This window comes from Staurois parvus, unplaced genomic scaffold (genome assembly GCF_062004578.1).
Source record: "Staurois parvus isolate SC_StPar_1 unplaced genomic scaffold, SC_StPar_1.0 ptg001352l, whole genome shotgun sequence".
Taxonomy (NCBI): Eukaryota; Metazoa; Chordata; class Amphibia; order Anura; family Ranidae; genus Staurois; species Staurois parvus.
Genome location: NW_028319148.1, coordinates 920,646 through 934,967, shown reverse-complemented (window position 1 = coordinate 934,967; position 14,322 = coordinate 920,646). Strand labels below are relative to the sequence as shown.

The following is a 14,322-nucleotide window of genomic DNA, read 5'->3' as shown; positions in this document are numbered from 1 at the left end:
ACCCCCCCCCACATAACCTTTTATGTAGTGGGTATTCCATGAGCAAAAGTTGAGTGGCAGCTCTGCGTCTGCTGGGGTTGCTGACATTGCGTCCAAGATGGCGGCACACTGCAGAAGTCATAGGGCTTATGGATGTCTACGCTTTTACAGGTCTATAACAAGCATAAAATATGTTAAATGCACATTAACCTGTTGGCGCCGACCGTACGCAAATAGGCTGCCTCTCTACACCTGGGCTGATATTTGCGCCCCCCCCCTCAAAAAAAAACCCCACACCTATGTCAAAAGCGCGCACCCTGCGTGCTCCCCTGGAACATTTACCGGCACTTCACAGAAATGTCTCAATTGCTTCTTGTGATTGGGACCTTTCCAATCACATGACTGCTGTGACAGCCAATCATGCCAGTCACATGACCCTAAACCCAGCTCTGCCTTCCAGCATCACAAACCCCTTAACCCCCCCTGGCGGTATTCCCAAGTGGGTAAAGTTTCAGCACCACCCTCCAGCACTTACCTTGTCCTGCGCTCCCGCGATGTCCCCCCTGCAGTGTCCCCTCCATCTCCTCCGGCCGATGCCGGCATCTGTCTTCCGGGTTCCGTTCCCTGCTACGTCGGGACGTACGGGGGACGGAACTGGCGGGAAATTTGAAAGTTGTAAAAGTGACATTCACTAAATACACTAAAATCACATAGTATAACATTCCTGTATCAAACCATTTCACATACATTTTGTCCCGAGTGCTTTGTCCGGCGCCCTGCCTGCATTTTTACTGTTCTTTCTGCCTGGAAACTGAGGAACGTCCATGGCGTCCAAAAAGCGTCCCTTTAGGTCAAAAGTGGGTTTAGACCGGCTAGAGAACAGCGATAGTAAATCAGAACCACTTGCAGAATTGAGTGATAATGATTCGTGGGGGAAATCCCTCATCAGACACTGAAAATGATTCTGCGACTGAGCTCAGCGATGTGCGAACTTGGCGCTCTATTTCACATTTCAGTGTTTTTGGTTGATTATATTATTGAATTAAATTTATTATTATTATATTATTATTTTTTATGATTATTTATTATGTTATAATTTATGATTTCGTGTTTGAAGTTTTATCATCCCCGGGATGTTTACTAGACTCTTGTTCGGACAGATTTCAGTGAGTTATTCCTAAGAATTACAGGCCTACAATAAAAAAACTACATATTTCCATGCAAAAAAAGTACCGCTTTGAGCACATAAATACTGACATAATCAGACCGCTAGGGAGGCTACAGGCGCCAAGGGGTTAAACCATATGGGAGGATTGGAGTGGTGAAAAAAGAATGTTCTGACAACAAGGGTCTCTTTAAATAGCAGTGTGGTGACAACCCCAAATACAAAGCACCAGGGGCGGACTGACAACTCATGGGGCCCCCAGGCAATAGGGGATCATGGGGCCCCTGTGTCCTTGCCCAAACTCAAAAAAACTTATGAAAAAGGTACCAGGGGCCTCTCATGGGGCCCCCTACTGACCCCGGGCCCTCGGGCAGTGCCTGAGTTTCCAACTGGTCAGTCCGCCCCTGCAAAGCACTAACCTTGAGCCACCAATAACATTTCAGCTTTCATTACTTTCATGTGGTCAGAATAAAGAAGGTTGATTGTTGATTGGACCCACCACATTGCCGTATTAGGGGCAGTCCTGTGTTCATACCCATCCATGACACGGTGTGATGACAAGCATTGCAGATTTTATTGCAGCTCTGGATGCCATAGATGTGAACGTGCATTGTGGTGACCCGTGTCCGATGGGGATGTTCTTTTGGAGTTAAACATGACATGAACAGACAGGTCCACTTTATGTCGTGCCCATAGGAGTCAGGGATGTGGAACCACAGAAAACCGAGAGTGGACGGAAGAGGAGATGGCATTAACTTTCTGCTGTTCCTGATAAAATGGAAGGGAATTCCTTCCTCCTGCGGGGTGATACAGACAGAAGGGGGTTATGAGTCTGTCCTCCTCCTGCAGGGTGATACAGACAGAAGGAGCTATGAGTCTGTCCTCCTCCTGCAGGGCGATACAGACAGAAGGGTCTATGAGTCTGTCCTCCTCCTGCAGGGTTATACAGACAGAAGGAGCTATGAGTCTGTCCTCCTCCTGCAGGGCTATACAGACAGAAGGGGGCTATGAGTCTGTCCTCCTCCTGCAGGGCGATACAGACAGAAGGGGGTTATGGGTCTGTCCTCCTCCTGCACGGTGATACAGACAGAAGGGGGCTATGAGTCTGTCCTCCTCCTGCGGGGCGATACAGACAGAAGGGGGCTATGTGTCTGTCCTCCTCCTGCGGGGCGATACAGACAGAAGGGGGCTATGAGTCTGTCCTCCTCCTGCAGGGTGAAACAGACAGAAGGGGGCTATGAGTCTGTCCTCCTCCTGCAGGGTGATACAGACAGAAGGGGGCTATGAGTCTGTCCTCCTCCTGCAGGGTGATACAGACAGAAGGGGGCTATGGGTCTGTCCTCCTCCTGCAGGGTGATACAGACAGAAGGGGGCTATGGGTCTGTCCTCCTCCTGCAGGGTGATACAGACAGAAGGGAGCTATGAGTCTGTCCTCCTCCTGCAGGGTGATACAGACAGAAGGGGGCTATGAGTCTGTCCTCCTCCTGCAGGGTGATACAAACAGAAGGGGGCTATGAGTCTGTCCTCCTCCTGCAGGGCGATACAGACAGAAGGGAACTATGAGTCTGTCCTCCTCCTGCGGGGCGATACAGACAGAAGGGGGCTATGAGTCTGTCCTCCTCCTGCAGGGTGATACAGACAGAAGGGATCTATGACCAGATTTAGACCCCCTTTAAAGGCCATGAAAGGTGAATGAAGATGGAGCTCAGGTGCGGAGATCTTACCACCAGAGTCTCTTTGAGTTTTAAGTTTGAGGGTAATTCAGCCCAGCTGTGTCCACCCAGAATTGAAATGTCTCTGCGATTTAGAAAGAGAAGAGCGATCGGTTTGGTTCCCCTACTGGGGATGCCATAAAGCTACAATAAATGGGGACTCTTTGTTAGTCCTGCTCATGCGAAACCTTGGCCAATCACGGATGTCCTTTTCTGCACTTCGCTAGATACATCTTGAATCCTTTGCCCCTCCCCTAGCAGGGTGACATGAAGTAATGCATGTACTGACCCTAGAGAACTAAGCAGGCGGCTGATTTTCCTCCCCTTATTGCTGGTTAAATGTTCTCCCGCTCTCTCAGCACTGCCAGAGTGGGGGAACCATGCACGAGGTGAGCGAAATTTCATATGTCCTATGTCCCCTTGCCTGGGAGAACACGCGGCGGCTCCAGGGTGTGCCGAGGAGCTCCTCACGCACGAGAGTCTTTCTTTATGTTGGGTTTGTTGCCGAGAATTTGGTCAATCTCAGTTACGACCTGTGGAGTCAGATGGGTCAGAACCTGAAACACAATGGAAGATACAAAGGATGGGTTCTGTCTCCAGTCATCATGGCAGGAGCTTTGAAATGATCAACTCAAACAGTCTAGTTATGGTGGAACTTTGGGCTTGCACCTTCATCTCTGGCCCAACAGGGACCTTCCTGCTCTTCTCACCAATGGACCTTGTATTGACCTAAGAGGCTTCTCACTTCCCACCCTTTAGACTCCTGTTAGTTACAGCAGGGGTTCAGAAACACTGGTCTTCACACTGACCCTCCCTGTAATCCCACCTCCAAGTCACTAGGTACCCCTAAAACCTCCTCCTTTCCTGAAACTTTATACAGAATTTCTATATTATTATTATTATTTTTATTATTATTATTATAATACAAGATTTATATATTCTCCTAGATTGTAAGCTCCAAGGAGCAGGGCCCTCGAACCCCTCGTGTATCACATTGTATTGTTATTGTACTGTCATATGTATTGTCTCCCATTGTATTGTACAGCGCTGAGCGAACTGTTGGCTTTATAAATACTGTATAATAATAATTATTATTATTATTATACAGGATTTATACATTATTATTATTATTATACAGGGTTTATATATTATATATTATTATTATTATACAGGATTTATATATTATTATTATTCAGGATTTATATATTATATATTATTATTATTATACAGGATTTATATATTATATATTATTATACAGGATTTATATATTATTATTATTATCATACAGGATTTATATATTATATATTATTATTATTATACAGGATTTATATATTATTATTATTATTATACAGGATTTATATATTATTATTATACAGGATTTATATATTATTATTATTATACAGGATTTATATATTATTATTATACAGGATTTATATATTATTATTATTATACAGGATTTATATATTATTATTATACAGGATTTATATATTATTATTATACAGGATTTATATATTATTATTATTATACAGGATTTATATATTATTATTATTATTATACAGGATTTATATATTATAATTATACAGGATTTATATAATATTATATACAACAACCTCCTCGATCCCCTACAGTCCGGCTTCCGTCCCCTACACTCCACCGAAACCGCCTTACTCAAACTCTCCAACGACCTGCTAACCGCCAAAGTTAATGGCCACTATTCAGTGCTCCTACTCCTTGACCTCTCTGCGGCCTTCGACACAGTCGACCACCCCCTCCTCATCAAAAAACTACACTCCCTCGGCCTCAGAGACTCTGCTCTCTCCTGGCTCTCATCCTACCTGTCACAACGCTCCTTCAGCGTTATCTATGATGCTACCACCTCCCCCCTCACTCCCCTCTCTGTTGGGGTCCCTCAAGGCTCTGTCCTCGGGCCCCTTCTCTTCTCCATCTACACCTCCTCCCTTGGCCAACTCATACACTCTCACGGCTTCAACTACCACCTCTATGCCGACGACACACAAATCTATCTCTCAACCCCCCACCTCACCCCCTCAGTCTCCGCCCGAATCACACATATCAGACTGGATGTCGCTCCACTTCCTTAAATTGAACCTCTCCAAAACCGAGCTCCTTGTCTTCCCCCCAGCCCGGACACCACCCCCCATTGACTTCTCCGTCACGTCCAACAACGCCACCATCAAACCCGCCCCGCAGGCCAGAGTACTTGGTGTCATTCTGGACTCCAACCTATCCTTCCAGCCCCAAGTCCAATCTTTAACAAACTCGTGCAGACTCCACCTCCGCAACATCACCAAAATCCGCACGTTCCTAACCCCAAAAACCACTAAACAGCTCATCCACTCCCTCATCATATCACGACTCGACTACTGCAACTCCCTCCTCACTGGCCTGCCTCACCGCTGGCTATCCCCGCTTCAGTCCATCCTGAATACGGCTGCCAGACTCATTCTCCTTTCCAACCGCTCCATCTCCGCCACCCCCCTCTGCCAATCCCTCCACTGGCTTCCGATTGCGCAACGGATCAAATTCAAAATCCTAACACTGACGTACAAAGCTGTCCACCATACTGCCCCGAACTACATCACTGACCTAATACCCAACACGCACACTCCACTCCTCACAAGACCTCCTTCTCTCTAGTTCCCTGGTCTCCTCCTCTCATGCCCGCCTCCAGGACTTCTCCAGGGTGTCACCCATCCTCTGGAACTCCCTGCCCCAACCCATCAGATTATCACCTACTCTCCTCTCCTTTAGGTGCACCCTGAAAACCCATCTCTTCAGGGAAGCCTACCCCACCCCCTGCTAACTTGCCGACCTCCTCCACTCTTCCTACCACTCCACCCCCCACAGCTATCTCCTCCTGTGCCACCATCCCCTCCCTCCTAGATTGTAAGCTCGAAAGAGCAGGGCCCTCAATCCCCTCATGTTTTGCATTGTATTGGTATTGTTCTGTCACATGTTCTGTCCCCCTTTGTAATGTACAGCGCTGAGCGAACTATTGGCGCTCTATAAATACTGTATTATAATAATAATAATAATAATTATTATACAGGATTTATATATTATTATTATACAGGATTTATATATTATTATTATTATTATTATACAGGATTTATATATTATTATTATTATTATTATTATTATTATACAGGATTTATATATTATTATTATTATACAGGATTTATATATTATTATTATACAGGATTTATATATATTATTATTATACAGGATTTATATATTATTATTATTATTATTATTATTATACAGGATTTATATATTATTATTATTATTATACAGGATTTATATATTATTATTATTATTATTATTATACAGGATTTATATATTATTATTATTATTCAGGATTTATATATTATTATTATTATTATACAGGATTTATATGGCGCCAACAGTCTGCTCAGCACTTCACAAAATAATTTTGCTGTGGTCTATGGAGGGAGGAGTACAACACTGAGCGTTCTTACCTGTATGGATCCCAGATTCTCCATTAACTGGTCACAATTGGAGACGCCCAGCAACACAGAACTGACTCCCTCGCTGCGCAGGCACCACGCTGGTGAGACAGAGACCCCAGTCATGACAGAACAGACAGGACAGGGACAAGGTGAGCGCATCGGACCGCTCCTTACCGATGGCCAGCTGGGTGACCGTGCACTTCAGACGCTCGGCGATGGGATGGAGGTCTTTCACCTTGGAGTGCTGCTTCTTGCCTTCTTCACTCCCAGCTTTTTCCTTCAGCCAGTGATACCCCTAAACCAAACAACACATCAGTCCCCACCCCCTACAATACATGAGTGCTGGGCAGAGCCTAGGCAGGAGCCAGGAAGTGTGCTAGGACTACAGGACACCTACCCTTCTCCATGGTGGAAGGGGTTCTGTAGCAGACATGTGCACAACAAAAACATTTGTTTCCATCCGTTACTTTAATCATTTTGTTTAGTGAAACTCATTGAATTCATTTGCAGAATACGTTTCGTTTTCCAAATTCAATTCAACCGAATTTAGAAAATTCAAATCGGCATTTGAATTTATTCTGTTCGAATTTCGGAAGACGGGGATATTCTTTCTATTCTATTCTTTTCTATTCTGATCTCTTGTTTTCTATTCTATTCTAATCTGTTCAAAATCAAATTTATTCTCATCAAAATTAGCATTTTGGAAGACGTCTATTCTATTGTTTTTTTCTATTCTATTCTCTTATTTTCTATTCTAATCTATTCGAATTTGAATTTATTCTCATCAAAATTTGAATTTCGGAATACGTTTATGTTCTTTTCTAGTCTATTCTATTGTTTTTTTTCTATTCTGTTCTCTTATTTTCTATTATTTTCTAATCTATTTGAATTTGAATTTATTCTAATCGAAATTCGAATTTTGGAAGACGTTTATATTCTTTTCTAGTCTATTCTATTGTTTTTTTCTATTCTGTTCTCTTATTTTCTATTCTTTTCTAATCTATTTGAATTTATTCTAATCAATATTTGAATTTCGGAAGATGTTTATATTCTTTTCTAGTCTATTCTATTGTTTTTTTTCTATTGTATTCTATTCTATTCTTTTCTGTTCTATTATCTTATTTTCTATTCTTTTCTAATCTATTCAAATTCTAATTTTTTTTCATCAAAATTTGAATTTCGGAAGACGTTTATATTCTTTTCTAGTCTATTCTATTGTTTGTATTCTATTTTCTTATTTTCTATTCTTTTCTAAACTATTTGAATTTATTCTAATCAAAATTCGAATTTTGGAAGACGTTTATAGTCTATTTTGTTCTATTTTATTCTATTGAATTCTATTCTATTGTTCTTCGCTATTCTGTTCGATTCTTTGTTATTCTTTTCTAGTCTAATATGTTCCATATTCCATTTTATTCTATTCAAAATTCAAATTTCAGAAGACAGTTATATTCTTTTGATTTTACTCTATTCTATAGTTTTTTTCTATTCTATTCTTTTTTATTCCATTCAAATTTATTCCATTTGACATTAACATTTTGAAAGACGCATAAACGCAAAAACGGATAAAAAATGCACTAGAACACATTAAAAATACATACAAAATGCACCGGAATGCATAAAAAAAGCATCAGAATGTATAAAAAATGCACTGGAACACATCAAAAAAGCACCGGAACGCGTAAAAAAAATGCACCAGAACGTTTCAAAAACGCATAAAAAATGCACTGGAACACATTAAAAATGCATGAAAAATGCACCGGAATGCACATGTCCTTAATTAAGGTGAAGTAAGAGGAGGAAGAAAGAGAAAAAAATACACCGGAACGTATCACAAGCGCATCAAAAATGCACCGGAATGCGTAAAAAAATGCTTCAGAACGTATCAAAAACATATAAAAAATGCACTGGAACACATTAAAAATGCATCAAAAATGCACTGGAACGCGTAAAAAACTGCACTACAACATATCAAAAACGCATAAAAAATGCACTAGAACACATTAAAAATGCATCAAAAATGCACTGGAATGCATAAAAAAATGCTTCAGAATGTATAAAAAATGCACTGAAACGCATCAAAAATGCACAGGAACACAAAAAAAATGCACCGGAATGCGTAAAAAATGCTTTAGAACATATTAAAAACGCATAAACAATGCACTGGAACACATTAAAATGCATACAAAAAGCACCGGAAAGCGTAATAAATTGCATCAGAACGTATCAAAAACGCATAATAAATGCGCTGGAACACATTAAAAATGCATGAAAAATGCACCAGAATGCACCTAAACACACCAAAAATGCACCGGAACACACATGTCCTTAATTAAGGTGAAGTAAGAGGGAGAAGAAAGAAAGAAAAAAATACACCGGAACGTATCACAAGCGCATCAAAAATGCACTAGAACACATTAAAAATACATAAAAAATGCACCGGAAAGCATAAAAAAAGCATCAGTATGTATCAAAAATGCACTGGAACGTATCAAAAATGCATAAAAAATGCACTGGAACACATTAAAAATACAAAATGCACCGGAATGCGTAAAAAAGCATCAGAATGTATCAAAAATGCACTGGAACACGTAAAAAAAATGCACCAGTACGTTTCAAAAACGCATAAAAATGCACTGGAACACATTAAAAATGCATCAAAAATGCACCGGAATGCGCATGTCCTTAATTAAGGTGAAGTAAGAGGAGGAAGAAAAAAAAAAAAATACACCGAAACGTATCACAAACGCATCAAAAATGCACCGGAATGCGTAAAAAAATGCTTCAGAACGTATCAAAAACATATCAAAAATGCACTGGAACACATTAAAAATACATCAAAAATGCACTGGAATGCGTAAAAAAATGCACTACAACATATCAAAAACGCATAAAAAATGCACTAGAACACCTTAAAAATGCATCAAAAATGCACCGGAATGCATAAAAAGATGCTTCAGAGTGTATAAAAAATGCACTGAAACGCATCAAAAACGCATCAAAAACGCATCAAAAATGCACTGGAACACAAAAAATGCACCAAAATGTATAAAAAATGCTTTAGAACGTATTAAAAACGCATAAAAATGCACTGGAACACATTAAAATGCATAAAAAATGCACCGGAAAGCATAAAAAATTGCATCAGAACGTATCAAAAACACATAAAAAATGCACTGAAACACATTAAAAATGCATGGAAAATGCACCGGAATGTGTAAAAAAAATGCTTCAGAACGTATCAAAAATGCACTTTTAACACATTAAAAATGCATCAAGAATGCACTGGAATACGTAAAAAAATGCACCAAACCACATCAAAAACGCACATGCAGAAGCTCATCCGGACCGCACCCTGACTGCATTTCTATGGTGTGAACCGGCCCTAAGCTGATGTATAATATACTTCTTTATCCTTCCCTGGTTCCTTCTCTCTCCCCTCTTCAGCATGCTGACCAGTTTCTTTTATTACCGTTTCCATTGTCATTACATCCAGTTCTCCCTGGGCCCAGTGACATCATTGCCTCTGTGCTTCTCTATGCAATGCAGGCAGATCATGGCTGATGGGAGGGGCCGGCAAGGGGCTGTACATAGCTCCCCGCCCCAGTACTCCTCTCAATAGCCCTCAGCTCTGATGCACAGAGTGGGCTGGGTCTGGGGAGGAGTTATATCACAGTGGCTTGATGGGTGGGTGTCAGTCTGGAGGAGTGGGCGTTCCTAGGCTTGCTGTATTTGCATGGAGACCGCCCTAGGTAACGCCCACATGCTATGTTGAGCCTCTAGAATTGAAAGAACGAGGCGTGGCCAGGGACGGTCAAGCTGGGGAGGAATGAGCTAAAAGATACTGGAAGTCCTCCAATCAGAACAAGCTATTTCAGTACAGGGGAGGAGTCTATTGAACTGTAAGGACTAGCACAATGCACCAGGAGCCACACCTCGATCTCTCTCATTCAGCCTTCCACACTCACCTTGAATGAAGCTCTGGATTTTTCGGGGATGGTGTCGCAATATTTTCCGGTGATCAGACCGCAGGCCAGAGGAGACCACGTCATGGAGCCCACGCCTGGAAGAGAAGAGGTCTACTGTGTATACAGCATGGTGGAGAATGTCACAGCCAGCACAAGATACAGAGCGGAGCCGGACAGAACAGGTCTCTTAAAGCACGATCTATGGACCGGGGAAGGCTGGGGGATGTCACCTGGAACCAATGATATCAAGATGAGCAGTCCGGGGTATGAACCTCAAACACAATATATGGAGATGGGCAGGCAGGAGTATGTCACGTAACACACAGTATACTGGATAGGGCAGGCAGGAGTATGTCACGTAACGCACAGTATACTGGATAGGGCAGGCAGGAGTATGTCACATAACGCACAGTATACTGGATAGGGCAGTCTGGAAAATGTCACATAACACACAGTATACCGGATAGGGCAGTCTGGAAAATGTCACGTAACGCACAGTATACCGGATAGGGCAGTCTGGAAAATGTCACGTAAAGCACAGTATACCGGATAGGGCAGTCTGGAAAATGTCACGTAACGCACAGTATACCGGATAGGGCAGTCTGGAAAATGTCACGTAACGCACAGTATACAGGATAGGGCAGTCTGGAAAATGTCACGTAACGCACAGTATACCGGATAGGGCAGTCTGGAAAATGTCACGTAACGCACAGTATACCGGATAGGGCAGTCTGGAAAATGTCACGTAACGCACAGTATACCGGATAGTGCAGTCAGGAGTATGTCACGTAACGCACAGTATACCGGATAGGGCAGTCAGGAGTATGTCACTTATCACATAGTATATAGGATAGGCCAGTCTGGAAAATGTCACATAACGCACAGTATACAGGATAGGGCAGTCTAGAACATGTCACTTATCACACAGTATACCGGATAGGGCAGCCTGGAAAATGTCACGTAACGCACAGTATACAGGATAGGGCAGTCTGGAAAATGTCACGTAACGCACAGTATACAGGATAGGGCAGTCAGGAGTATGTCACTTATCACACAGTATACAGGATAGGGCAGTCTGGAAAATGTCACTTATCACACAGTATACAGGATAGGGCAGTCTAGAAAATGCCACGTAACGCACAGTATACAGGATAGGGCAGCCTGGAAAATGTCACGAAACGCACAGTATACCGGATAGGGCAGCCTGGAAAATGTCACGTAAAGCACAGTATACAGGATAGGGCAGTCAGGAGTATGTCACGTAACGCACAGTATACAGGATAGGGCAGTCTGGAAAATGTCACGTAACGCACAGTATACAGGATAGGGCAGCCTGGAAAATGTCACGAAACACACAGTATACAGGATAGGGCAGCCTGGAAAATGTCACGTAAAGCACAGTATACAGGATAGGGCAGTCTGGAAAATGTCACGTAACGCACAGTATACAGGATAGGGCAGCCTGGAAAATGTCACGTAAAGCACAGTATACAGGATAGGGCAGTCTGGAAAATGTCACGTAATGCACAGTATACAGGATAGGGCAGTCTGGAAAATGTCACGTAACGCACAGTATACAGGATAAGGCAGCCTGGAAAATGTCACGTAACGCACAGTATACAGGATAGGGCAGTCAGGAGTATGTCACGTAACGCACAGTATACCGGATAGGGCAGACTGGAAAATGTCACGTAACGCACAGTATACCGGATAGGGCAGTCCGGAAAATGTCACGTAAAGCACAGTATACCGTATAGGGCAGTATGGAAAATGTCACGTAATGCACAGTATACAGGATAGAGCAGTCTGGAAAATGTCACGTAACGCACAGTATACAGGATAGGGCAGCCTGGAAAATGTCACGTAAAGCACAGTATACCGTATAGGGCAGTATGGAAAATGTCACGTAACGCACAGTATACAGGATAGGGCAGCCTGGAAAATGTCACATAAAGCACAGTATACAGGATAGGGCAGCCTGGAAAACGTCACGTAATGCACAGTATACAGGATAGGGCAGTCTGGAAAATGTCACGTTACGCACAGTATACAGGATAGGGCAGCCTGGAAAATGTCACGTAACGCACAGTATACAGGATAGGGCAGTCTGGAAAATGTCACGTAACGCACAGTATACAGGATAGGGCAGTCTGGAAAATGTCACGTTACGCACAGTATACAGGATAGGGCAGTCTGGAAAATGTCACGTAACGCACAGTATACAGGATAGGGCAGTCTGGAAAATGTCACGTAACGCACAGTATACCGGATAGGGCAGTCAGGAGTATGTCACGTAACGCACAGTATACAGGATAGGGCAGTCTGGAAAATGTCACGTAACGCACAGTATACAGGACAGGGCAGTCTGATAAATGTCATGTAATGCACAGTATACAGGATACGGCAGTCTGGAAAATGTCACGTAACGCACAGTATACCGATAGGGCAATCCGGAAAATGTCACATAACGCACAGTATACAGGATAGGTCAGTCCGGAAAATGTCACGTAATGCACAGTATACAGGATAGGGCAGTCCGGAAAATGTCACGTAACGCACAGTATACAGGATAGGGCAGTCTGGAAAATGTTGCGTAACGCACAGTATACAGGATAGCGCAGTCTATTTACTCGGCACAACATCATCTTTTAAATGTTTCCAAGCAATTGGGTATCGTGTTGTGTTTTTATGCATTAAAATTCAAAAAAGTGTATTTTTTCCTAAAAACCAATAAAGCAAATACCATGTGATATAAACAAAATTTGCATTTTATTCTCTAGGGCCTCTGCTTTAAAAAATACACTGTGTTTGCGGGTTCCGAGTATTTTTTTAGAAACAAATACAGATTTTTACATGTAAACAAAAAGCGCCAGAAAAAATGTTGTTCTTCAAGTGGATGTGAAGTGAGGCAGTCTGGAGTATGTCATTTAATGCACAGTATGAAGAGGGAGGCAGTCTGGAGTATATCACTTAAAGCACAGTATATGTCATTGGGCACAGTATATGGAGTTGAGATGTTGAGTATGTCATTTAAAGCACAGTATATAGAGCGAGGCAGTCTGTAGTATGTCACTTAAAGCACAGTATATATCATTGGACAGTCCAAGTATGTCACCGAAAGCACAGTATATGGAGCTGAGCTGTCGAGCATGTAATTTAAAGCCCAGTATATAAAGCAAGGCAGTCTGGAGTACGTCACTTAAAGCACAGTATATGTCATTGGACAATCGGAGTATGTCATTTAGAGCACAGTATATGGAGTTGAGCTGTTGAGTATGTCATTTAAAGCACAGTATATAGAGCAAGGCAGTCTGGATATGTCACTTAAAACACAGTATATGTCATTGGGCAGTCCGAGTATGTCACTTAAAGCACAGTACATGGAGTGGGGCGGAATATGTCACGTAAAGCACAGTACATGGAGTGGGGCAGAATATGTCACATAAAGCACAGTATATGGAGTGGGGCAGAATATATTACGTAAAGCACAGAATATGGAGTGGGGCAGAATATGTCACGTAAAGCACAATATATGGAATGGTGCAGAATATGTCACTTAAAGCACAGTATATGGAGTGGGGCAGAATATGTCACGTAAAGATCAGTATATGGAGTGGGGCAGAATATGTCACATAAAGCACAGTATATGGAGTGGGGCAGAATATGTCACGTAAAGTACAGTATATGGAGTGGGGCAGAATATGTCACGTAAAGCACAGTACATGGAGTGGGGCAGAATATGTCACATAAAGCACAGTATATGGAGTGGGGCAGAATATATTACGTAAAGCACAGAATATCGAGTGGGGCAGAATATGTCACGTAAAGCACAATATATGGAATGGTGCAGAATATGTCACTTAAAGCACAGTATATGGAGTGGGGCAGAATATGTCACGTAAAGATCAGTATATGGAGTGGGGCAGAATGTGTCACATAAAGCACAGTATAAGGAGTGGGGCAGAATATGTCACGTAAAGTACAGTATATGGAGTGGGGCAGAATAT

At 42.2% G+C, this 14,322-nt stretch overlaps 1 protein-coding gene across 1 annotated transcript in view; it reads right to left on the bottom strand.

The window, feature by feature from the left end:
- Window positions 1-1,699: 1,699 nt before the first annotated feature.
- KCNAB3 (potassium voltage-gated channel subfamily A regulatory beta subunit 3) overlaps window positions 1,700-14,322 on the bottom strand; it is a 93,080-nt gene continuing 80,457 nt past the window's right edge. Inside the window, exons 11-14 of the mRNA XM_089661578.1 lie at window positions 10,316-10,410; window positions 6,522-6,642; window positions 6,357-6,445; window positions 1,700-3,413 (exon numbers count right to left, since the gene is read on the bottom strand). Of these exons, the coding sequence (XP_089517704.1) occupies window positions 3,324-3,413; window positions 6,357-6,445; window positions 6,522-6,642; window positions 10,316-10,410 (395 nt within the window). The 3' untranslated portion in view covers window positions 1,700-3,323. The remainder of the gene's footprint in view (window positions 3,414-6,356; window positions 6,446-6,521; window positions 6,643-10,315; window positions 10,411-14,322) is intronic.